The sequence below is a fragment of the Lampetra planeri genome, unplaced genomic scaffold (genome assembly GCF_965212315.1).
Source record: "Lampetra planeri unplaced genomic scaffold, kcLamPlan1.2.h2 scaffold_917, whole genome shotgun sequence".
Lineage (NCBI taxonomy): Eukaryota > Metazoa > Chordata > Hyperoartia > Petromyzontiformes > Petromyzontidae > Lampetra > Lampetra planeri.
Window position 1 is genome coordinate 8,908 of NW_027615739.1, and position 27,327 is coordinate 36,234.

General features: G+C 42.3%; 2 protein-coding genes across 2 annotated transcripts; one reads left to right on the top strand and one right to left on the bottom strand.

Moving 5' to 3' along the window:
* The first annotated feature begins 314 nt into the window (after positions 1-314).
* On the top strand, positions 315-13,695 carry LOC144742223 (pituitary adenylate cyclase-activating polypeptide type I receptor-like). The gene is given in 19 exon segments (XM_078624692.1): positions 315-356; positions 1,151-1,168; positions 3,172-3,268; positions 7,675-7,785; positions 7,875-7,978; positions 8,070-8,167; positions 8,733-8,865; positions 9,944-10,097; positions 10,180-10,217; positions 10,219-10,241; positions 10,535-10,604; positions 10,694-10,785; positions 11,512-11,595; positions 12,470-12,560; positions 12,562-12,600; positions 13,126-13,167; positions 13,481-13,501; positions 13,503-13,523; positions 13,525-13,695. Coding segments are annotated over 19 exon segments (1,449 nt in total).
* A 4,282-nt stretch (positions 13,696-17,977) lies between these two features.
* Positions 17,978-25,307, bottom strand: LOC144742224 (pituitary adenylate cyclase-activating polypeptide type I receptor-like). Its single transcript, XM_078624693.1, is given in 15 exon segments — positions 17,978-18,124; positions 18,353-18,394; positions 19,178-19,195; positions 19,197-19,308; positions 20,689-20,738; positions 20,740-20,784; positions 20,955-21,021; positions 21,158-21,218; positions 21,340-21,505; positions 22,371-22,503; positions 22,904-23,001; positions 23,249-23,349; positions 23,585-23,692; positions 24,943-24,975; positions 25,244-25,307. Coding segments are annotated over 15 exon segments (1,245 nt in total).
* Between the last annotated feature and the right edge of the window lie 2,020 nt (positions 25,308-27,327).

Sequence of the window (27,327 nt, forward strand, 5' to 3'; positions counted from 1 at the left end):
TTCATTTTTTAATACCATGATACATTTGGCCTGTGCGAAAAAAACCCAAAACATGGACATTCTCAGGGAACAATCCCATGAAATTACACCATATTTGATGTTTTGTTTGATAACCTGATGCCAACAGTTTCTCTTTTTCTGTCATTGGTTTAATCTTATATTCCTCTTTCCTGTCTTGTATTTTAGAGCCCTTGATGCTCAAGTGTGGTGACGGCTAAAGGGAGCAATTTCAGTACATCCGAGTGAAAACACACACACACACACACACACACACGCAGTGAAGCCTTTTGGATTCGAGTGCTTCTCAGGAGACAATGAGAGGCTTCCTGGTGGCTGCATTACTCCTGCTGCCCTTGGTGAGTACTTGGTGTGAATCTCCTGTATGTGCTGTACAAATGTGTAGGTGTGTGTGAACGTCCATCACCATTCTGCTTCCTTCTCTGGTTCATTTCTGTGAGAAGGACAAACAGACAGACAGACAGACCCAAATTCCCTGTGTGACACACAGACATACATTACAGGTCTGGGATCAGCTCTGTGTTAAAGCAAAAGGCCGCCTGCATGTTCGAACAATAACAGATGGCGGTGGCTGACCGGAGAGCTGCGTATCCATCTGCTACCATTCACTTTTAGTAAGTGTCTGAATGATATAGCAAACAGGAAAACGTGTGCAAACACGTGTGGGAGGATCTGAATGATTTGAACGATAACATCCATCTCATTGTGGCCGGCTGATGGCTGACGCGACCTGATGGCTGTGACAAACATCTTTAAATGAACACGACCCCAGAAACATATGTGAGATGTTCGTCCAGCTTTGTGTGTGCTGTGCAATGCAGTCTCAAGCTGACCTTTCGCTGCTGATGTGGCAGATGCGTCTGTGGTGATTCACTTACTGTGTGTCAAATGGGTCTGTACGACGGGCCAGTGGCCTGCAACGTCAAATGGGAGTTTTATTATCTGTGCTGTGTGGCGTTGTTGGAGCTACTGCATTAACTGGTCCTTGAAAATGGCCTTGGGGAGGGAAACAGGGTTCTGTGGCTTCAAAATGGATGGCTTATCTGGACAGACATCTGTTTTGGGAAGATTTAAACGCTACTGAAAAGAAGCGAATTGGACACAAGAAAACAAGAACACACCAGGAAAGTAGTTATCTGTCCTGTGGCCTGTGAAACGTCTTTCACCTGGACCTGGTCTTAGGAGTGTGTTTTTTAATCCCCTTTTGCCCCGGTCGTATGTAAAATCCATTCATCCAGAGTCAAATTCATGAATTACAAGCATCACAGCACCTCCAAAACTCTCCTTGTAAAGCAAATGTATTCTGAAGACCCGTCGCCAAATTAGGATCAGCTGCTAACAGTAAATGTCGCAGTAGCCAGCAGGTAGTTTGCAGAGAATAAAAACCTCACACCTCGAGACGTGCTGTTGACATGATGCTCATGGATTTCAGCCTCCGTGCGACCACAAACACCTGTGAGATTCCGTCGCCCACGTTTCTCTAACAACTCTTTCAGCGGCAACACCAAGAATCTTTAAGTGATGGATTTGACAAACACTTGCCCTGCAGCCCTTTGTGGCTGCCGGCTGCACTTACTCAGTGCTGGGACCCATTTCTAATAACATTCGTCCCTGTGAGTCATTTGGAGCCCTATCCAGGCAGAAAAATACTGAAATGATCCCTGAAGGTGTCAGGGAGTGAGGTCTAATTACTGCGCAGCGACGCTCCCCGCTGGCTGCTGCAAAACTCACAGGGTTCCATATTACTAGATGAATGACAAACACGTTTGACGCCGTCGTCGTACACGTCTGTCTGCACTCATGCCAAACAGATATTACTCATCTACATCCAGTTATTTCTCATTTCTGAGAAAGCTTGTCGACGGTATGAATGCCCTCCTTGCTGGTTACCTGCTGCCTAGCAACATGGATGCTTTGGTACACGAATACGATTCTGACAAAGCCAGCATCATTATCAAAGCACCATCAACAGACTGATGGCGTTCTGTGCTGTTTTTTGCCGTCCTGATGAGACGCAGTGTTTCACAAACATTGTCTGGAAATGGAGTCGCCACGTACAGAGCGAAGGACACCCACCCTGACTAGATAAATGTGTTTCTCATAATTCCCGCAGTGATTTTTAGGATTCTAGTCCACATGCGGCAGTGTGATAAAGAAAGGGAAGCGAATCCCAGGACATCTTCCCAGTCGGCTGATGTGCTATCTTATCTAAGCAACGCGGCCTGAAGTGAATTCATATTGAGGGCAGAGATAGAGTGATGAGTCAGCCATGGCTCACAGGGCCGGGACATATTACACCTAGCATTTCACAGTGACAGCGAATGCTGGGGGTGCAAGGGCGCCAAAGGGCTGGGGGTTAGAGATTGTCCTTATGAGAGTGAGTTATGGAGATGTTCCAGTACACACCGCATACTCTGCTTACATAGTTTCCCGACAGCAACTTGAAAGCACCTGAAAAATGTGGCATATTTCTAGCTCCTTCATCTTGTTAACTCAAACACTGAAAGTATTTAATGAAAGATAACTTAAATTAGTGACAAAACACAATGTTGCCTGCTACTAACCACAAGATGATTCATTGTTGTGTATTTGGTGCGTTCTGTAGGAATTATTTGAGAGGAAATTGGAATGTCTGCCTTTTTATTTTTAGCTTCTTTCTGATCTTTGTTCAAGTTCCAGACACAGCAAACCAAGAATTGAACGTTTTTTGTGCATATGGCAGTAAAGAGCAAAGAAACATTCCTGTGTGAAGACAAAAGAAGAGGAGCCAGTTCAATCGTTGTCCTGTTTGCGGTGTGCTCAGCATGCAGCAGACCGTATGTTATCGATTGGTTATTATTATAGTCTGTTATGTACGTGTGTGTTTGTCACTGTGCATATGAACTCAAACAGGTGTTGGAAGATGAATGGTCCTGTTCTGTAGTTGTACATAATCAGGCATTAGACATATTTCTTTGTCTTGTGGTAGAAATGTTTACTATTTATCCTAAATAACTGAGTCTCTGTCAATGATCTTCTGTCAATAATTCAGTCAGAAACATGTTCAGTTTTGGTTTCCGAGTCGGAATTCTTCTGCTGCTACAAGAAGCCGATGTACGAAAAATGATTTGCAGTGTGTCAGTGTTGTTGTTTTAGTGTTTGCTTTGTCTTCAGGTGGCCTCAGAGTCCGAGCACTGTATAATCAAGCGTGAACACGAGAAATGCATGGAGCGGATGGCGCTGCACGCCCTCGGCGATGACCTTGAAATGGGTAAGTGAGGTTGTGTCCGGGGCTCCGGGTGTCCGCATCCGTCTGTGCAGGGAAAAAGACAACAGAGGGAGGAGCGTGGCAAAGCCGACAAACAGATTTTAGTCAATGATAAACCAGCAGGATGTCCGCTCACACTCTGAGCTTGGCTCTTGACCTCTTGTATTCGCTGAGACAGGGAGCTCACATGCTCTCCAGCCACCAACCTGATCTGTCACGGATTTCTCTCATCACTTCCGGGGTGCGTCTGACCTGAGATCTGGCTGAGGCAGTCTGATCTTTATGAGTTGAAGTAACTTGAGTACTGAAACGTGACTCTGCAGTCACTGGCCCTGACTGTCCCCAGGTTATGACAAAGCACATGACCACCAGATTCTGAAAATGAATTGAAGATATGACAGAAATAGTGTCGTATGAGCAGTTGTTGGAAAGAATATGTAACAACAGGGAGGAAAAGAAGGGGCCATAGGACAGTTTCTGTTTTGTCTGTAACAGATAACAGGAGGAGGTGGTATAGTCAGTGTTGGCATGTATATATATATATATATATGTATATATATATAGGTACCATGTACCGAGGGTTTATTGTAGCATCATAATCATCATCATCGTTCATCATCATGAATGTGTAAAATGTGCTTACATTTTTTAAATTTAAATACAAAAAAGGTTACTTTACTTTTTACGTTACTTTACTTATAATTTGGAACAGATACAACAAATACTAACACAGGTGTCAGTCAGACATTATGTCCATTTACATCTGAAAAGGTGAATTATATTGTTGTTTTCTTGGGTGTTTTTTTAATGATGAATTCATCATCCAGGTGGCATGGTGGTACACTGTTCCTGCAAGAGGGTTCCTGCTCTCTCTTTGTGGAGGTTGCATGCTCTCCCTAAGTGTTCCTGGGTTCTAAGGTTAATAGGTGTGAACATATGACTATGAATGCTGGGCTCGGCTCCAGTGACCCTTCACAGGGGCCAGCAGAAGATGACCAACCCAATTCGTCATCTCAAAAATGCCACAGAGTGCAGCACAGCTCGCTGTCTCCTTGCAGTTCCACGCTGAGATGCTCGCACATCCTTTCCACAAAATACACAGGACACCTGCTATGGGGATCCTGGAAGCAATTATTTTCTTGGCAATGGTCGATGGTTTTCATGAGCAACTTGCACAGGACCCCCGCTGCTCCAAAGCACCCAGCAGACTGCAACTCCCAGACTGCACTGTGACTCACCTCTTTACCGACAGCCGCTGGCTTCTGTGAAAAATACATGAAGCATGAAAGATTTAGATCGGAAGATAACAAGTTTAAAGAGCAAAGATGCTGGAAGTTCAGCTCAGTTTTCATCGTTTTTCTTGCTAAAGGTCGTCCCTGAAGCCTTCCAGCCTTCTGCACAGCAGAGTCCTTAAATGTGTTTGTATCCAAGTGCTGAAAATCTTCTCAGAAAGTCTGAATAACTCATGTGCGTTGTTTGTTGTCACGTTCCGACACACTCTGCGCTTGTTTTGCGCTTTAAAACGTACATTTTGTTAATACCTGCTCCACGTCGGCCTCAACTTCCTCTTTGTACCTTTAAAACAGCAAATAGTTGGTGAGGAAATAAAAATGCCATGTTTGCAGAAATCTGAGTTAACGGGGGAGAGAAAGCCGAAAAGTGTGTGTGGGAGGGAGAAAGTAATGAAACACTAAGTGAGGTGGTGAAAGTAAAAGAATAATGTTGGTGTTTTATCTAAATCATTGTAAATGTTTGCTGCAGTTTCACTTTCTGGCCTCAGATGCGTCTGCAGGCTGTGAAATGTAAAGATTTCCTGTCAGTGATGTTCTCACCATCCAGCTGCACTATTTTTTACTGCTTCACAGTGAAATCATCATCCAAGACCAACAGTCTGTTGGCATTATGTAATTATAAAGATAATAGTCAAGGTATTGACTCAATAAAACTTGTGATCAGCCTTTTTTTTTTCTTTTTTTCCCTCTTTTTTATGATTTCTCTTTTTTATTTTATTTTTGTTATTTTCCCCCCTCTTTTAAATATATGATATTCTCACCAACCTGCTTTTAGTGTTTAAAGTTTAATAAAGTGCTGGATGCCTGTGGTTGTAGTGGGGCAGGGGTGTGTGTGTGTGTGTGTGTGTGTGTGTGTGTGTGTGTGTGGGTGTGTGTGTGTGTGTGTGTGTGTGTGTGTGTGTGTGTGTGTGTGTGTGTGTGTGTGTGTGTGTGTGTGTTGGGGAGGAGGGGGGGCAGGGTCAGCACTGAGCTTCTCATCAATATTCTGCTGCTGCTGCACTCAGAATACAGAAACACTCATTCAGCCTGCGATCAGATCAGCTGTAATGAAAAAGAATTTATGTCGGTGTTTGTGTGGATGCACAGTGAGGGTGTGTGCGGTGCTACCGGTGCGTCTTCGCAGCCCACTGAAGACTGGGTCAACTGTGGGGTCGTGTCTGACATAGGAGCCATGCAGACAGCGTGCTTTATTCGGCCGGCTACCTCTGTAGCTGAGTGCGGCTCATTTGGCTCAGATTTGCCCTTTAAAAGGTAATTGGCTTCCTGTCCGGCTCACCAGACAGAACCAAAACTGATTATAGAGCAACTTGAATGGCGAAAGGTCTTTGCATGCACACATGCCAAGAACATGCAGGCACATGCACAGATGCTCCGACGAGCAAACGCACACTCAAACACGTGAGTGAACACACACATACAATCTTGTATGTGCATCTGCTGCGAAATAAAACCACTGGAGCATGGACAGCAGTAAACCTGGGGGTGGGCTGCTGAAGATAAGGAGCATGAAAGCAGAATGATACAGACGTCTGAATCGAGCTATGATAGCTCTGTGGAAAAAGGATGTGTTTTATTGTGGCGGGGAGAGAGTCAGGAAATGGTTGAGGCAAATCAACAGCTGGAGGAGGACGCTGACCAAAAGCCTTTCCATCCCTTGCGACCTGCCCCCAAATCTAATTTGTTCTTCCTCATACCAGGATGCACAGCTCCACAGAGGTCAGTGGAATGTGGCCTGGGTTAAAGTGAGGTTTAGGTGATTTCAGGCTGCTTGGCACATGAGATGGATGTGTTTACAAATGAAGGAGCATGTGGCCACCGCATCCGAGGAGGAAATTATACTTGTTGACGGCAACAAAAGTCCATGTTGTTTGAAGAGGTTTTGTACAGCTGTTCAGGGGTCACGCACGGTTGACTGACGTGATGCCAAACGCTGCATAAGCTGACCATTGACCCGTCTTTGGACTGTCATTTTATTATTAACTCAGACAAGTTAAGCGGTTATGTTTTTTTGCCAGTGTTTGTCTGTTAAAAAAAATAACTACCAAAATATTTGAATAATATTTTCAGGAATCTGTGGAAGGATTCTTCCTCATTTTCAGCATCTGTGTCTAGAACTCCACAATAGCAGCAGTGGACTGTCTCTGTGGAGCAGTGGTTAGTGTGTCTGTCTGTTAACCCAAAAGTCGGGGGTTGGAGCCCACCCCGGGATGGAGGGTTGGTTTTTGTTTTCGTTCTGAAATAAAAAAGAAAAGGAAAGACAAAAATACAAAATAGATCACAGAGTGATGATTTGTGGGACAAGGTTGCTAATAATTTTCTCAATAATTACTTGACTTGAGGACAAAGGCGGGTTTTGATGATCAACGTGTAGAGTAGTGGGAGTAGATCAAATCAATTGGGTGGAAATCACAATATTGTTGGAAAGGAGCTGCTCGGTGGAGGTCTGTGCTCGGCCAGTGCTTTTCTAGTTTTGTTATTAGTTAAGAAAAAGTGGGTCATAGGATGTGTAAAGTAGTTTCAGGATGAGCTTGAGTGTTACAGATAATTTACTTGATGTGTGTCTAATGAGAATGGAATTAATCCACTCAACCCAAGAACTACGTTTTTCTAAGGATGATTTTAAGGCCTCTGACCATTTCATAAACCTAATGGACCCTTTCCATCTTTAAATGGAGGTAGTTTGTTGAAGATGATGATAAGAAGAATTTATAGGGATTGATTTTACTTCTTTCCCGACTGTTTTCTTTTTACAGTTAAATGGCCTTTGAATTATTTAACTTTGGGCGAGAAATCCTCCTTCCTTTTTTATTCTATCTGTGTTGTCCCCTTTGGACTAACGAACCAACGCTGACGGTAATGTTGTCAGATGGTGATGTGTAACCATGGTAACTGACATGAACATATGCTGCGTATGCTGACGTAAGTGAACCCTCCAGTCTGAGCGCTGAGGAAATGCAACCAACCAGTCGGCTTTTTGCAACACTTGAACGAATCCGTCAGCTCAGAGAAATAACTAAGTAGACTGTTTACAAATGAATCAGTATTAAGTGCAGTGATTCCTTGAGACGTTCCGACGGCTGACGCAGATGTTGCTGTCTCTCCTCTCTTCCTGTTCAGTGTGTCCGTGGATGTGGGACAACCTGACCTGCTGGCAGGCGGCCCGTGTCGGTGAAGTGGTGGTGGTCAACTGTCCGGAGCTCTTCCACGACCTAATGGTTCCTGAGGACGGTGAGTCGCAGCAACACGCCCACCTTTTCTCCAGTGTGATTGTCAGTTTCCCCTCAGTTCATCATAGCTGAATTTTTGTTCACTTTCAGAAATGGGGAAGGTGAGTCGCAACTGTACGGAGGACGGCTGGTCTGAACCCTTCCCTCACTACGTGGAAGTCTGCTTCATCTATGACAACACCACCACCAAACTTGTACGAATACTTCATAGCAATGCTCACACACATCCAACATTGGACAGACGCACACACACACTGTTCACACAGACTCTGTTTCCTGCTTTAGGACAATTTCTACGCATCAGTCAAGGCCCTGTACACTGTCGGCTACAGCACGTCGCTGGTGTCTCTGACCACGGCCATGGTCATCCTCTGCCGGTTCAGGTGAGGTTCACGGTCAATTAATGTGTCTGCCATGTTGTCGCCTTTTCAGTGGAAAATCAACTTCAGGAGACGTAAGACATGAAGTATCCAGGCCAGGGAGAAGACTCTCACCAGGAAATAGGTCTTTCCAGAATGAGCTGACAATAAACTCATGGATGGACACATATGTAGAAATGTAGCACGGAACAGAAACAATACAGAAATAATAAAAAGTGAAGTATTTCTTTCATGAAAGTGATATGTGTATAATTATGTCATATATATTTGGTACCGAGTGTGTTTTGTGTTTTGAGTTTTTCCCTCGTTTTTACATATTTCTGTCAATCGAATTTGAGAATTCTTTGTCTGGAATGGACCAAATTCTGCACATTAATAAACTCCAAAAAAGAAAGACAGAAACTTTCCAAGAAACAACCAGAGTCTAGATGGTGATTGGGATACAAATATCCAATAGTGTGCAAAATTATTTATGATCCAGTTAAATGTTGAATTGTGATACGATGATACTGCATTCTCATATAGAGCTCTGATGTTTTCCATTTTCCATTTTGTCTGTTGGGTCCAGGAAGCTCCACTGCACCAGGAACTTCATTCACATGAACCTGTTTGTGTCCTTCATCTTGAGGGCCATCTCGGTCTTCATCAAGGACGGCGTGCTGTATGCTAAGGAGGACAGTGACCACTGCTTTGTGCACACTGTCAGTACCTCAGACAGTATCTCTGCCGGATGAACTATTTCCTCGTGTGGTTTTCATCAACAAGAAAGAAAACAATGTCTGCTAGTTTGATTATCACTCAAAATTGAAGAGGTCATTTTCAATTCAGAGGGCTAATCGTTTCATTAGTTCAAATTTGAAGCACTTAATTGGAAAATGAGGCCGTGTGACGACCACTCTTCAGACAGAATGATTTGAACGTCACTATATACAGTCGCTGTGATATGAGCATGTTTTTTTTTAAAGGAATATTGGACACTTTCATTAAGCTTTATACACATCACCCCCTTCCATTTTGTATGGAAACGCAGATCTGTAAAATAGGATTTGTCCCTCAGAAGAGATATGAGAAAGAGTTTGAAGCCTCTCTCTGTCTGTCTTCCCGCTTTTGAAGGTGCTTCAGTCACATGTAAATCTCACAACAAGCTATTAGATGAGCAGTGCTCCGTGATTACGAATGCAGAACGAGCTCTTTGTCGAGCGACAACACATTGCATGCTGTTGTTAAGCAGACGTGATAAATAGACCTCATTAGGTTCGCTAATGTTGAAATCTTGTACCAAAGCTCCATTACCATATCAAAAACAACATGCGCGCCCTCTGTTGCCATGGCAACCACAGGTCACCATCCTCGCGCTGTTTGGAATTGTAGCCCTGTTATCAGTGGACCTCATGTAGAGTGTTTCTCCCGTCGTGTCCTTCCCGCTCTCAGTAAGACCTCAGAGACGTTCATTCATCATCTGTTTTCACAGTTACTGCATCAAGGGAACGAACTGCGCCGCAGCCCAGTCGATCCAGTGACAACGATCTCAGTTTACACTGGGATTTACAGGAGTCAGGACATTCATCACTGTGACATTTACTATCTCGAGCTTCGCAAAGACGAAACTGACCGTCGATCTGGAAACTGCAATTAATTCGAAAAAAAGATGCGTTGTCAAGGTTTTTAGCTTCAGTTTTACAGTCACATACATCGGTGACGCATGAAAACCAGAGAGCTGATCATGTATACAGATGTGAAATGAAATTTGTGCTCTAATGCAGTGTCTCCTGTGTTCAGGTGGCGTGCAAAGCAGTGATGGTTTTCTTCCATTACTGCGTCATGTCCAACTACTTCTGGCTGTTCATTGAAGGTCTGTATCTCTTCACTCTGCTGGTGGAGACTTTCTTTCCCGAGAGACGCTATTTCTACTGGTACACCATCATCGGATGGGGTGGGTATCCATGTATTACTGACTGAAGGTTTGCTGTCTGTGTTTTCCTTTAATTTACAGTTGTTGTTGTTGGTGTTTACAGGAACTCCCACCATCTGCGTCACCGTCTGGGCTGTTTTAACGGCTCCACTTTCATGACACTGGGTGTGTTACACCTCCTTGTCCACGTTCACCGGCAAACACCCTACACAGAGAAACATTAACCCAAAGTACAACATTTCCTCTCAGACATCTACTCTGCATGTTTGCAGCTGCCTCAGTAGCATTTGGCACAGGTCCAACAATGAATGAATGAATGAATGAATGAATGAATGAATGAATGAATGAATGTCATCCAGCGAAAATGTAGAAAAACTGATGATGTATAGCACGTTGGAGACAGCGAAGAAGAGCTTGTTGAATGCTGACTAAAACACACTGGTCTCCTCCTCCTGCAGATGCTGGGATACCAATGAGCACACTGCCCTCTGGTGGGTGATCAAAGGACCCGTCGTGGCGTCCATCATGGTATGACTCATACACATTTGCCTGCCTGACTCAAGGTGGGACCTCAGGTCAGATACATGCAGGTAATACATGTTATTTGTCTCCCTCAGATCAATTTCGTCCTCTTCATTGGAATCATCATTATCCTGGTCCAGAAGCTCCAGTCACCTGATATCGGAGGGAACGAATCGAGCATTTACCTGTAAGTCATCAACATTTCACAATAAATACGACTGCATTTCATACCTGAAGTCGTGTTTAACCTACAGCAGCAATGACGTGCCTGTGCAGCCTGATAAGAGTCAAACCAAACACTCGGCCGGTGTGTTTAAGAACAACGTACAAGTATTCCTTTGTTTTCTAGCTGTATACTTCACCTCCCACTGATTGTACTCACCATGTTCCCAAATGTATCAGCAATTAAACTGTGACTGAAAATAGTTCTCAGGAAATGTACTGCTGCAGCTTCAGCCTCTTTGAGTAATGTACTGATAAAATAACTGTTCCGCTCCAGGAAATGACTTTTTTTAATGAACTATAAATATTAAAAATTCAGATCTGCTGGCCCAGCTACGTACAGAGAGACAGACTAACGTGTTCTGGTCTTCTGATGGATTTATTTAGAAGCCAGACACGGTAGTCAGGCAGGAACCACTCATCTATAAACAAGTGTGGCTGAGACGTAGCAGTACTTGTACTTACCTGTACCTGTTGGTGGAGAGTCGTCCTGTAGCCAGACATCACTCCTCCTCAGCTCCCACAGGACTGTGTCTTCTGAGGCGCCGCAGATGACGGCATTTTTCATCTGTTGCTCAGATCTGTGTGTGCGTGACCAACTGTGACGTGCGTTGGTTGTGTGAATTGTGTGTCTGTGTCCCTAAAGACGTTTTTTTTGTTGTGTTGTTGTGTTTGTCTTTGTGCTGTGTAGCAGCTGTGCTCAGAAATGCTTCAGTGAGCCCACACAGGCTGTTCAGCATTCGTGCAGGATGTCAGAGTTATCAACCATCACACTGTAAGTGTGTGTATGTGTGTGTGTGTGTGTGTGTGTGTGCCCGCAGACACACTTGTTTGAATGTGAGGTGGGAGAATTCAACACCACACATGTGTACGTGCATTTTTGCATGTATGATAAGTAACTGTGTGTATGTGTGGCCTTATCACGCACCACACACACACACACACACACACACACACACACACGCACACACGCACACACGCACACGCAGCTCATCTATAAAGGTTGTATATATTTTTGTTGCTGTACCTTTGTTTTCCGTCGTCCATGTTTGTCCCTCATTATTTCCTTGTTTCCATGTCTCATGGAGTGAAATGTTCTGCTGGTCACTGAAGTGGACAGTGGAAATATTTCAGTCATGTCGTCAGCTGTGTGTTTATAGTCGCAGGTCATTTTTAAATATCAATGGATCAACCACAGCAAACACTTCAAATCAACACGTTCCTATTTGTCTCAGAGGAAACAGAACCGATGAAAAGACCAAAACCATCTACACACACACACACACACACACACACACACACACACACACACACACACACACACACACAGTATCGTGCTGTAATGCTCTGAACATCACTGCAGGCTATCCTTTTATATTAATAGCTACAGAGTAGATTGTAATATCTATTATTTTACCATAAATTATTATGAGATTGCTTCAACAGGAAACAGGATTTTTCCAGCAAACCTGACCTGATCTGAACATTGGCAAATAAGATTTACTTCACAGTTGGTTTTGGTCTTTTTATGTAATTTATTTGCTTGATTAAACATTTGCATAGTAACAGATTTCACCTGCCGTTTTGGGACGTACATTTCTGTGTTAATAAAAGTGTGTGTGTGTGTGTGTGTGTGTGTGTGTGTGCAGGCGTCTGGCGCGCTCCACCCTCCTGCTCATCCCCCCTGTTCGGATCCACTACACTGTGTTTGCCTTCTCCCCTGAAGATGTGAGCAAGCGGCGAGCGGCTTGTCTTCGAGCTGGGACTTGGATCCTTCCAGGTAAACTCATGCAGCCTCTCGGACATCGAGTTTCTGTCATATCTTCAGTCAACTTTGTAGAATCTGGTGGGGATGTACTTTTCCATAAGCTGAAGTTCGTTCAGACTGCTGTGACCGCACCGACCTTAATGACTGTAAAATCATGTTTTAACACTCCTAGTATTTGTCTTTGGGCAGAAACTTGGCGAGATGGGGATCTCCATCTCCACAGCCTTCCCCAAGTGCTCCGTTACTTTCGCTTCGAGTCAGTGAAGCCTTGCAAACAAGTTGTCAAAGTCACAAGTTATAATACTGCTGGTTTGAGATTAGGTCTGATCGGCGTCACTAGCCCCCGGCCGTGTGCAGGGCTCTGGTACAGTATGTCAGTATGAACTATTAAATGACGCTGAAATGAACTGAGACATCGTTTTTCATGCTGAGTTTATAAGTGATGGTTGAAACTACGACTAGTTTATCAAATCCCATTTAGATTTTGTTTCTCAAGTGGCTTTTCATGTGGTTTGTTGTTCTTGTTCTCCTCCTCAGGGCTTTGTGGTCGCTGTCCTCTACTGTTTCCTGAATGGGGAGGTACGTTTTTGTACCTGTTCAATTCATCTACAATTTCTGAGACAAACTGATACCAGAAGTGTTACATCATTCGCTTTTTCATAGTCTTAATATTTTTTTTTATAACTTGTAATATTTTAGATTTTTCGAAATATATTTGACAAATGTAAGAAAGAAATACTTCATTTACAGTAATTTCATTAAAGAAACACACAAAATATGACAAAAGTTTTATACGATGCTGACGATGGTCGGAGTAATTTACAAAACCTTTCATGGAGCTGTTGCAGCGTAAAGTACATTAAAAATGACCTTGTGAAGTTTCTCCCTGAAGGTGCAGTCGGAGATCAAGAGGGAAATGGCGCAGCTGGACGGTGATACCGGTACTTTGCTGTGGACCTGAAGCAGCAGAGGCACCCTTCGTTGGCCAGCAGTGGAGTGAATGGCGGGACTCAGCTGTCCATCCTCAGCAAGAGCAGCTCCCAGATTCGGATGTCCAGCCCTCTGGCGGAGAACGCCAACATCAGCCTACCCCACCTGAGCCTCTGACTGGCCCGAGTCAACTTCAAGGTGCCGTTACTCTTAAACCCATCCAGACCAACCAGACCAGGCCAAAGCGGTCCAGATAAGAATTTGGCTTCAGATGTTTTCGTGTATTTTCCTGCCAGTCAGGGTCCATAAATGATAAATAATGCACAAAATTTCATCAATTCCAGATTTGACAAAGAGTTTCTCTGTCTGCTAATAATACCCCTGAAACACACACACACACCACACACACACACACCACAGAGCAGAAGTTTTGCAGCATTGATGGTTGTAAAAATAAGTCAAACTGCAGCCGTGATGGTTGTCGGTGTGTAACGTAAATGTGCTTCAAAGTGCCATAGAGGTTGGATGAATGGATCTGATCCGCGGTCCTAAGGTAAATACCAACCAACCTTCGTCTAGCTTGTACAAATGCTCTTTGGTTAAACATTTTTGTCTCAATTTTTTTCTACAGTCAGCCATCAAGTACAAAGTATGTCAAAAGATATAAAAAAACACGACTCATGGACATGTATATAGTTATTTTTGGTGTCTTGATGAGATTTTATTTATTATTCGTCTCAAGTTGTCCTTGAATAGACCAATATTGTAACAAACTTTTCCAAAAAAACTGGAACTGGAGCCCAAATCTGTAGACGTCATCTTATGAAGTGAAGAATATCTGCACGATTTACTCCAAACTATTTCTTTAAAAGATATATATAAATATAGTGCCAAAATGAATGAGTGCTTCAGTAGAACTTTATGTATTAACACTTATGACTGATTTATCCCCACAAACAGACGAGGTGTCTGAAACTGTGAAAAAACACCATACCTGTGCCATTTCATGAATCGTGCCATGACTTCACATGTACAGTATTTTATCGTGAGAGTGACACATTGGATTTTGACTTCTAATATCGCAGAGTTCCTTGTATTAAGTCTGTTTTCATGAGAAGTTGGAATTGAATCAGCTACATTGTTCACGTCCCCAAGTGCCTCGTCAGTCCCCAATAGCTATCATTTTTTATTTCTAATGGTCCGATACATGAATGGGAAGTCATTTCCTGCAAAGAATGTACAGACTGGTGTGTTTAATGTGGATATTAATTATTCTTATCATTGCGAGCTGCAAAAGATATTTTTGGCTTGTTATTGTTCATTTTTATTACTAATGCTATCTTGTGAATAATGTGGAGTTGTTTTCTTCTTTTTAAATCATAATATATCGGAGAAGACTTGAGTAATGCTCTTCATCACCGCCGCTTTAGTGAGACTTTTGGTTCTATGTTCTAGTTCTAGTTATTTATATAAAGTTATTATTCCAGTTCTATGTCAAACAAAAAACGTGATCAGAAAACTGTTGTAACAGTCAACATAGAAAAACGCTTTAATGTGACAGCTCTTGACAATCTTGTCGTTCATTTTCTCTATTTTTGTTTAAAATAAAGCGATGACGGTCTAGGTGAGGAAATAATCTGGAAGGAGGATTTATTCGAATAAATGAATGTATGAGAGGACTGGATTTAAGACATGGTAAACAGATAGGGATGCATATTTGTTTTCCATAAACGAGTGTCATGTGGAGTTGTATTATGTATGTTATATAAATACATATATTTAGAAATAGAGCATAGATTTAATCCAATGGCTGTTTGCTGGAAGGAAAAAAACAACACAATGAACGGAAAGTACTATAAGAGAACTAGAGCAAATGTTTAAATGTTAAAAAAAAGTCATATAAAATGTAAATAAATTGTGAATGGTACCAACTGAAACAGATAAAACACAAGGTGTGTACGAGAGTGTGTGAACAAACACTCTGCTGCTGCTCACGTGTTCTATCACCAGCCGTCACTCTGAGTCTGAATCAGCTCAGATGGAAACGACCATGTCTCAAAGCTGTTACTGTGTGTGGAGAAAAGGAGAGCGTGTTTGTGTTGTATGTTTGTCTGTCACAAGGTGGCAGCCAAGGTGTACATTCTGAGTTTGACTGCAGCATAGACTGTATAAAAGAAGTGGACCACAGAAGCCTCATCTCACCCAGTGTTTCTATTTGGGTGTTGTGGAGCAAGATGTGTATGTATTTTTTGGATGAGAAAGTGGATGGTCACCATGGTGAAATCACAAGGAGGCGAGGACCCTAAAGAATACGCTCTGTATAATCTGATTTTTTTTTTTCTGAATAGTGCCATGATTTCCTCAAGAAGAAGACAAACGAGTGACTCAGACCACGAAATCATCCGCTGACATCAGCTGTCAGAACATGGACCACTTCATTTATACAGCCTATGGGGAGAGGAAATGTTTGGACCAGCTGGATTTCAGCCATGGTTTTGTTTTTTAGGATGGGTGAGGTGACAGAGCGGCACCTGAAGCACTTATGGTTTACATTATTACATTGATATGTTTTATGTCTTCTTTTTTTTTTTAACTTCACATAAATCAGCAGGTCAACAGGTCTCTAAATGTTCGGTATTTGATATGGGCTCACTGACAAGGATTTGAAAATTTAACGATACTGCAAATATTGTGCCTTTGCTGAAGTCCCAAAATTTCCTCTCCACTCTTCAAAATAAAACTGTGACCTGTCCTTGAGTTTTAAACATTTACTGAGGGAATTACAAGCACTTTTTCTTCAATTCAGTGTTTTTGCTGTTTTGTGCGGTTTTTATGTTTGGCAACTTTAGCTTAATTTTGAATACATCTCATAAAAAATACATTTCCTCACAGTCAGTTCAGCATTTTGATATTGAACTTTGTAGACACTTTAAATAAACAGTTGCAAGGCATTTTAGGAAACATTCAGCTTCTTGCTGAGCATTCGATCACGACCGCTCTTCTCCTCTGTTTGTGCAAACAGCCAGTTTAGCCGACCTGGGGTTAGCTCATCACATCAAATGAAAGAATGCTGAAACTGCTAATTGTTTTTAACCAAAGATGTTTAAAAAAAAATGCCCACAAGAAGCACCTCAGAAATTATTACTGATTATCCACGTCATATAATCACAGCTGAATCCACAAGCTAGCTCAGAGCCCATAAAATAGAGAGGTATGTCCTAGTTCTTGGTTTGACAGTTTGTAAAATGTCAAACTATTCACTGTAATTATTCTCGGTCTTGCATATCTGTGTTTAGATGCTTCTTCCCCACCCCCCCGACTGCTGAAACGGTCGTATTAAGTGTTTTGTGTGCGAGTTTTATTGATGACAATGTTTTGAATGTACAGTTGTTGCTCAGCTGCTCTTAATGTTGCCTGCTGTTAATTGCCATAGTGTACAAATTGAATATTTCTTTGTACTATATATATACATACACAGTATATATATGGTATAATAATACAGTCCAATGTAAAATTTGGCACACCGGCAGACCTCTTGATGAAGACCTGTATTGTTTGTGACTGTGTTTTCTATGTAGGTTTATGTACTTGTTTTCACAGTGTGGATGTGCATCTTTGACAACTGGGGGAGAGTGTATTATGAAGTCATGTAATCACAGTCATTCATAGCAAAACAAGCAAAATACATGTTAAAAAATAAAGGAGTGAATCATTTCCATCCAGCTCGTGTTCCATCTGTGACGGGTGGCACATGTAATGTGGTCTTGTGTCCAACATTCATGAGGTTATGTAAACTTAATTGCTAAATAAATATGTGGTTTGTTGTTGTACATGTGAGAACTGTGATTATTTCGCTGACTGTGTATTTTTGTTTACATATTTACAGAGACAACACTCATGCTGCAGAGTATTTTATTGGACTTATTCTACACAGTGTAATACTCAGTGTTAAATACTCTTGTTTGATAAGGATAATGAGTGGAACGTACAGCATTGGAGAATTGATCGGCTGCTGAGTGTCAATCCAAGCTGACACTGGAGAAGAATGAATAAACAATGAATGTATTTGTTTGTTTATTTATGTACTTGTACTTTATTTACCCTATCCTCACAGACATCTTGGGTCTGGTCAGATCAACAGAAGTGTACATAATTTCTCAAGCAGACACCTCAGACCGCGTAACCTGACCATGAACATCCTTTTATTGTTTTTACCGCTGATTCTGTGCAATTGTTCAGCATTGTCACATGTGTGAACCCAAGGAGCATCATGTAAACTTGTGGAATTATCCTCCTGACCAATCACGTGTTCCTTTGTGGTTTTGTTGCAGCCAGGATCCAAGAGGGAAGGCAGGTGGACCTTAGAGGTATGTGTGCTGTACACTCGTTTCCTCAGTCGCTGGTCAGCGTTCACAGGGGTCTTCTGTTCAGTCCTTCTCTCTCTGAAAAGTCTGTCAAATCATACAGAGGAGATGTTTGCGGTTGAAGGCGGCCGCCTGAGACCCCCACGTGCTCGAATCGTGATCTGTGTGATGCTCCGCTTTGCTGGAGTGAGGTGATTTTGATTATAACACTTCCATATGCACCTCCGCAACTCCGTCTGGACCTGCAGCGAATGACATACTGTACAACGACTGCTGTCATTTGTCTTAGACACAAAAAGAAACCATCCCACAACCTAAAACCAAGAGTCATTTTCTAACTTAAACATTGTTTTAGATACTTGGTAAATCTCAGGAGGGAGAAAGTCTTTTCAGCACCAAGCCCCTTTCTCTAGGCTGAGGCCCATGGCACATGGATAAATGGTTGAATGAGAAAACCTACGTTCACCTACCTCTGTGTTCATGAAACAGTAAAGCAGGGCCACCACAAACCCCTGTAAGAGAGTTTTGTAGTTTACAACACACCGTTCCTGGGGACTCAATTCCCCAGATAATGTAACTATTTCTATTCATATCTTCTATTGAATGTGATCCATAAAAAAGAAAAAAAAATATGTTTAAATGTGCAACAGACTTATTATACCTAAAGGTATTCACAGATTCTTCACAGTATGAAACCCTTTACAGTTAAGGACCTTCAGGCACCCAGTGATGCTTTTGGACCATACAACTTGTACAGTATACTATATACTGTCCAGTTACCAAAGGAAACTTTTCCAGATGTTTTCACGTCCCTATTGAGACAAACTATTCCTCGCACACATAAATAAATGTGATTTAAAATCAGTTCTGACAGAGTCTTATTAGTTGTCTGAAATTATAAGAATGAATATTTTAAATTCTGGGGGGATCAATTTCATCAAAGGTGATTTTATCTCCAAGTGGACGGGGTAAATGGTCATACATTTATTCTTTTCCACCACTATTGGTTTTTAAGGAGGTAACTGGATACCCGTTATCTTTTTCTGTTTCAGGGTTCTGGTTTTTGGCTCAGTGGCTTACTGGGACACATCAAACCTATTGCTTTTCCCTCAGTCACAGAAATGTCTGCTGTGAACATAAAATAATAACAATAGGTCACTTTTATGCAGCAACACAAGGTCGCTTTACAGCTGGAGAGGAGCAACACCAAAATGGGCCTATTTGAAAGCCTCCTACTTCAGATCTGCTCTGAGGATTCAGACTCTCTATTCTGCCGTGACTCCATTGTGTTGTACCTGAAAGGATCCCAGCCCCCAGTTCAATGTAGAGTCTGGCTGCCACTCCGGTGTTCTCAGGCAGGAAGGCAAAGACGGTGTAATGCATCCCAAACAAAGGGATGAGGAACAGGGTGGATTTAGCCAGCCTTCTGAGGGAAACCAGAGAAATACAGTCAGAAACGGTCGCTTGAGAACACGCCTTCAGAACATGAAACAGTCACCTCTAATTTCAGTATTGCGAGGTCAGTCGGTGCCAGTTGAATGCGTCTGCCGTCTTAAATGTCAAAAGCGACACTGCATTACCCCTATAAGTTTATCAAAAGTCGTGCCAACATGGTCAGAGATTCCATGTTTATTCAACAAACCGACCTTTCCTCACCGGCCACATCAGTGGGGTGAAATGACACGGGTGCATTCGTTGAAAGGAGATCAGAGAATTGGGAATGTCATGTCAGTGTCGTCACTTGTGGTGACATTATAACTCTGCGCCGACACACCTCTTTAATCTTGGTGATTTTCGTCACATGATAAGATAAGATAAGATGTCTGGTCATAAACAGGCGATCGATTCAAAATGCAATTACAGATCAATTGACATTCTGAATGCTCAATATAACAACAATAATCATATGGCGACCGCCACTGGCGCAAGATTAAAGATTCTCAGATAGTGCTCGTTTCCAGGTTTTTAATAGGGATTGTAAATGTCACACCTGGGATTTGTGTCTTCGTCTTTTACGTCACACATCCATCTGAATCCCATCAGAGCTGGGGATGAGGCTTTTCAAAGATTCATTGAGCCGGTGCAACAATCCTGTTATGGCGGGCACCGACATCTATTTATGATATCGTTTGCTATTTTTGTGTACTCTCATTCTAAAATAATACAGCTGAGCAAGAGTCGCCACCAACCTAACGCCACAACAAAGGCATCGGCATTCATTCAACAGTATTCAGTCTGTTTTGTCCTCTTTAAACTCCGCCGTTCCACAGCCAGTTTTTCGGACGGGGACACAGAAACACACCGACAGACGGCGGAAGCAGAATGTTGGTGATTTTGTAATAACTCAGAAAATATAATCCAGTTGAAAAAAAAAGTTGAAATATGTTAATGTTTGTGTTGTTTTGTGAGTTAATCATGTGAACCACACACATCTTTTTGCACACAGCCACACCACTAGCTTCAGACTAACAGCATTAGGCTAACAGCATTCACACTGCTAACATGATCACGCTGGTTATGTCTTGTATGTAATGTCGATTTATTCACAGTGTATCATGTTTATTTGCATCAAAACACAATGTGCAGACGAAGATGTGCAGGTTTATATTTGATCAGCTCTGCTTAGTTTGGACTTTTGCAAGCCGAGTGACCTCATTTGCAGAACGTTGCATGTGTGTTTATGCAAACACAGACATGGCGTGTTGCTGAGCCATATCCATCATGCACCATTCTCCTCAAATTATTTTGAATCACTTGCATCAATCTCCCGCCCAACGGATTTGTTATTGTTATTTGTTTGACTCACATGAAATGACCTGTGTCATTGTTTCCGGCCATGGCGGAAGATTTCAGCTTTTTGGACCAGAATCCGGATCACGTTGATAAAGATGACAATGTTGACCTGGTTGACACATATACAACTGTACAGTTGATCACACACAGTGCTGTTGTAAAAAAAATATAGAGATAGATAGATAGATATAAAAAGTTTGCTAATTCGCTTCACACTATTTATGATATATACTGAGGGCAGACGTACGAGAGCATTGAACGGCTCGTACACTCACCAGCAGTGAGGCTGTTTATTGGTCCTTTAATTATCCACCAGATACCAACGTTGTCTGTGTCATCCCAGCAACTATAACACAGCCAAATGTAATGATGTCAATTCAAAATACAAGCACGAACACTAGGAATACTCAGGGAAACAAGTCAACATCATAGCAGTGGAATCGCTGAATGTGTTTCATTGGATATATTGTGATACATCATACCCTCTGTCATCATAGAAGAATCTTGTCAACACCCAGAGGATAAGAACTATTGACGGGAGACCTACAAAGTGAAAACATTAATTCATTCATGCTGTTTTTAATGGCATAGATGACCTTCACGCACCATGAGGCATTTAGTAACTGAAAACACTGTCTTTATAATGAGGTCATGACCCTTTGACTCCCTACTCACCCCCATCCAATCATGATGTACCACCAGAAGTATTTCCTCTGTGAGACGAACGTCAGAGCCAGGAGGGTCTGCAGGTACATGCCCTCCACCAGCAACCAGAAGTAATTTGCCAGGATGCTGAACTGGAAGAAGGCTACAGCCGACTTGCATGCTGCCTGAACCAAACAACGACAAACTCAGCCAGAGTTCCATTATCCGACATCAGTTTGACTACTCTTTCTAACGATTCTTTCTGATATTGTTAGACAGTGTGTGCTCTGTGATCTTTAAATGTCTTTCTGTAGGTCTCCTGCTTGTAATCAGCCTGCGTGGGCCCGATCTCAGTAGTGTCTGCTGCTGTTCGAGGCTCCTGCAGCATTCTGCCACAGAAAGAACATGTAAGTGCACTTTTCTGCAATTTTGTTAATAAGATAATTAGAGCTTAGCTTCCATTTCTTTTGCGCCATTTTCTCCAGTTTTAATCATCCCCTCATCGAGTACGCATAATTTTCTTTTTGCAGTTTTACAAACTGAGTCATTAGTACATCTTTGGTACAATGGGTTGTAAACAGAGTCAAGATAGATTAGACTGTGCTAGAGAATGAATACATTCAACCTACTGATGAGTGTATGTCTTGGCTTTGGTTGGTTTGAAGAAAAACAGTGTAACATTTAAAAACAAGCAATGTGATGGAGCAGAAGATCATAGAAAATAAAACAGAAAAAAGAAAAAGAAAAAAAAAAACATTTAAATGTGGAAAACTAGTTTTAACACATTGTTACTTTATTACCAAAAAAAAAATAAAATCCAAACATGTCACAACTTGCTGTATGTGTATATATTATATTGTTGGAAAAATAATACAATAATTCATGTCTTGTTCATGACATGCTGACAAATGACAAAGGTGATTAGTTTTCCTGAGGTCTTCCTCTCTTACACTCTTTCCTGTCTATTCCTCGTTAACTCGATCACCACAGCTAATGTAGGAATCGTTATTAGGATGGAAACAGAATGAAGTGATTAATTAGAAGCCTTACCGTTGACATGGAGCAGTGGTCCAGGGTTTCGTCAGCAAAGAGCACAGCGTCTTTGATGAACACGGCACTGGCTCTCAGCACGAAAGAGGAGAACAGGTTGATGTGGATGTAGTTCCTGGTGCAGCGGAACTTTCTGGACGATTGCACACGTACACATAGATGGAGGAAGACAAATTTAGTGGTGAATGCTCATGTGTTTGTTCCAGCGCATACAGAGCAACATGAGTATCCCATCGAAATGTGTATCAGCTACTTTCTGCTCCTGTTTCAGACTGGGCAGAATTGATTGTGACGTCAGTCATTCGTCTACCTGTCTGCAAACACAGGCAGGTTAAAACAGATCGTATTCATTTACATTGTAGTGAGGTCCATAGGTCATTTCATAGTTTCACGGGTAAATGAGTATTTACAATTACAAAATGACAAATTCATAATAACTGAATTATTGAATGACTCACAGACTTATCAGTCATGACATACACGTGTGTGTGTGTGTGAGTGCAGTAGGAGAGTGTGTGTTTAGTTGCTCTCACCTGAAGGCTGAGAACACCACAATGGCTGTGATGAGGGAGACAAGCGAGGTTGCGTAACCCACTGTGTAAACCTGTCTGAAAGTGGAGAGGTAGCTGGTCTGGAGACAGAGACGGAGAAAGAATGCAGGAGAGGAAAGATAAGAGCTGTTCCGCTCTGATAATCAACGGCACCAGTGGGATGTTTCCTGATGAAATGCCACATAAAATGTCACATTACACGTTCCCATCACACCGGGATCAGTTCAGCTCCGCGTACAGCATCCAAATCCATCTTGGAAATTCATGATTGAATTCAATACATTTTTATTCATGCATCAGTTGAAACTCAGACGTTTGTCTCTGCACCTCGGATTCAGGCTCGCCGTCGTCGCTGAACACACAGGCCTCCTCATAGGGTGGATACATTTCTGACCAGCCATCAACAGTGCACTTCCTGTAAACAAACCCTGATATGGACAAACACAAGGAGAAGAAAAGTTCAGAGGTGAAATCTAAAACTGGAGCTGCACAGAGCGACAAACGGAGTCAGTCATTTCTCCACACGTGTGATGGTTTTAGACGCAGAGGTATATTAAACAGAGTGTGACATCGGCCTCGACCGGTCTGAGCTCTCAGCCTGCATTTGTACCATGGTCACCATCTGAACCGTTGTTCCTCTCTGACTGAGGATGTTTAACCAACCTTGATCGCTGGAAAAATGCTGGAAGACCTCTGAGCAGGATATGTTGACCACCTGCCCAACTTCAGCTCTCACCCAGCACCTGATCTCATCCCATTCTGTGTTACATCCTGTAGACACACACCAGAAGAAGAAGAAGAAGAAGAAGATCAGAACGGTCAGGTCTGACACAGCTTTGAGTCTTCTTGAAATGTCTTTCAAAGCAGCTGTAATGGGAAAGAATTTAGTCAATGATGTATATTTGTCTTGCAGACATTCAGCAACAATCCACACCTTCTTCTGTTATTTGGAGAAATGTGATATAAAAGCAAACATAAGTAGATATATTGGTGTGAAAGAATCCGCTGTAGGCTGGAATGAATTCAAACGTTGCGGTCAGCTCTTTGCTTGATGGAGCAGCACAGTTCATTCTAAGAGGCAGATGAAGAAAATGATTTTTTTTTTTTAGTGGAGGGCGACACGTTGGTACAGTGGTTCGCACTGTCGCCTCACAGAGAAGGTCTCTTTCTGTGTGGGGTTTACATGCTCTCTTTGTGTCTGCCTGAGTTCTCTCCAGGTTCTCCAGCTTCCTCCCTCCTCCAAAAGCACACTGAGGTTAATCAGTCACTCTACATTTCCCGTAGGTGTGAGACTCATCCAGAGACTCGACAGCCAGGCGACTTCCTTGCCGTTTGCCCGCTTGTAGCTGAGATGGGCTCTAACCCAACCTTGACCTCTAACTGGAGCAAGTTAGAGATGATGAATGAATGAATGAATGAATGAATGAATGAGTGAATACTAGTGGAATTAAGCACCAGTTTTTCGTCATTTGCCTGTAGAAATGTTAATTAATCTATATATTCATTAATTTATGAACTCATTCACCATGTAAGCAGTTCAAATTATGCAGGCAGCCTGACTATGAAACCAGAGGTTACACAGATAACGTTTTCTGTTCATGTTTTGTAGAAGACACCACCATCTCAGAGCAACGAGACAACAGAATAACTTGTGACTCATCCTGACGGATCGTGCAGGAAGTGCTGGGATGACGTCGAGCTGTGAGTGACTCTGCAAACATTGGCAGCCCATCTCCATCCACCTTTTGCAAATGTCAACATACTGTAGATGACAAACACAAAAAAAAAGGTTTTTATTCATCGCCAGGCCTGATGTGAGACTCGATTAAATGTCAAAAACATTCGGTGCAGCGAAAAAAAAACAGCTCTGAAACGACGGTGTCCACAGGCACTTTAGGTTTTAGTTACAATGCTTAAAAGGGTCGGGGAGGTGGGGGGGTCATTTCAGAGTCTGACAGTATCACAGTTACCATTCAGCAGGATACTCGTGATGCACATTTTCCTCATTAACATTCCTCTACCTGTGACATTTAAGTCACGATGAGTACTTGATGCTCAAATCACACATGATGGAGATTTAATGAAGTATTTACAGGTTCCTTCTCCATGAAGACATAATGCTCATTGACGACAATCACAGAAGTTTCATAGGTTGTTGACCTGCCTGTGGGAAACGCAAAGGTCAGTATGTCCAGACACCTTTTTATTTAGTTATCAAATGTGTGACGTGTGCATTAAAAATGATAAATATTTCAGAAGTGAAAGTGGAATGGTATTTCAAAAGGAATGTCATGTCGTACCAGTGCGCTTTGTGAAGGCTACCTGAGTGTTTAGTAGTGTCCAAAGCAACCGTCGGCCGGCTCTCCTGTAGCGTTAACGCCTCCATGTCCTCGTCGACATGGGGGACCTTGACACAACTGTGTAACTCAAGCCTTTTTTTTTTTTTTTTTGCCTGGAACTAAATGTAAATGAATGCTGCTCTGAGGCAGAGCACTGACTTACAGGTAGTAATCTGTCTGAGTGAAATAGTCATTTTCTTTTGCGCGTGTTATTTCATTTGAAGAAAGTCAGTGTATCTAATGCATTATTCACTCCTTCTCCTGGGTGCGAGGCCACCGCCCACCACCCCATACACCCCCCACCCCCTACCACCACCACCACCCCTCCGTCTCAAAAATCATTCATTTGCATCCAGTCAGCTGGGGTGATGAAAGCGATGTCACCTCTAGTGAAACCCTGGGAAAACGATAGCAGGACAGGCGTGTTCAATCATTCCCAGAGGGGGACTGGAATTGGACGACTTCACGTCAGCGGCATGTTGCTGTCGCTGTCAGCCCGACTTAGACGGATACAGCTGATGTCTGGCATTGGCGAGACTCAGGAACGGAGGTGTTTGTTGTCTCATGGCTGAGTTGTGATGCTTGTACGCAGTGCACTTCCAAACACAGCACAAGCACAGATTTTTACCATACATTATCTGATATTATACATTATTACTGCAACTCTTGTCCTATTTGAATAGTTGACCACTAATTGGTAGTTCTATCAGACACATGATCATGTGCCACAGTTATATATCAGCATCTTGTTGCAGGGGAAAATATGAATTGTTTGTGGGGACCTAGAGCAGCGTGAAATTAAAGCATAAGATATTTATAGAAACACATGCACATGAGACAAATGCTTCTCCTCAGCTCGATCATTCCCAGATGCAGCGTTGAGCTCGTTGTCATCCACTGGGATCTCATCTGATATGCATGATGGCTCATTGGAGCTTTGGGATCACAAAAATGCAGCGGAGCTATTGTCAATATTGTTTGTTACACCTGGGCTTTCCCTGCTATTGAAACCAGCGTGTCTGTGAGTCATGTGCGATACTTGGAGGGACGATGGCCTGGTTCACACGCTCATGCACACTGACCATCAAACAAAAGGAATAACGACACGCAGTTGTCGAAAGGCAAAACTGCTGTTTCCAGATCTAAACAGCAGCACAGACTCCTATTCTACAAAGTTTCATGAGTTTTTTTTTGTTACTGACGTGAAAGGAAAAAAAAATTGTATATTGACATGCAACTACCAACAAACGTGTGGACGAGGTTTAATGAATGTTTAATGTTTAACGTGCCATGTCCGCATGAATTGCCTAAAATTAAAACTACACATTTCCCTCACGGTTTTGTCTCTCAATCCACACTGAGCCAGAACTAATCACGCCCAAAGAACAATGTTTTTTCAAACTGCACCTGTCCAGCGAATCCTGTTGCAACAGGAGGAAATCCGTTGAGGATAAGATGATTAAAATTGTCAGTGAAGTAAAAGCTTTAAAATAAATGATTACAAGCGTGCTGATAACGCTCCGCTGGGTTTTGGCTGGAAAAGAGAGAGAAGAAGAATGGAGGTAGAGTCCATTTGTACAGTGTCTGAAAATCTGTGTGGAGATAATTGCTAACAGGGATTAAAGAGATTTCACTCTCACATGGTTTTCTTTACATTTGGTATTCCACTGTGGTTGAATGTTGGACTTCAACTTTGCCTCTGAGTTTAGTAAGAGAGGAAACGTGTGCTGCCGTTCTGTATGTTCAAGGAAGGAAATAGCTCAGATGCACTGAAGTACATGTTGGCATGACATGATACTACGTTTTTAAGTATCTGGTGGTTGTAGGGTTGAACTCACTTCCTGTGAGTACAAGACCCACCAGCTATTTTTCATTTTGTCACCATGTTTCCCAGCTATCAGCCTTGGTGGTCATGCTTTTTCTTTGTTTGTTTTTTTTGTCATTTGTCTGGGACAAATTTACACAATTGTACAACACTGGTTTAATCTAGATGTACCTAATAAACTGACTGGTGATTCTATTCCCATGAAGGAGTTTGTGTTTCCCTAATGCTTTAATTCACATTTC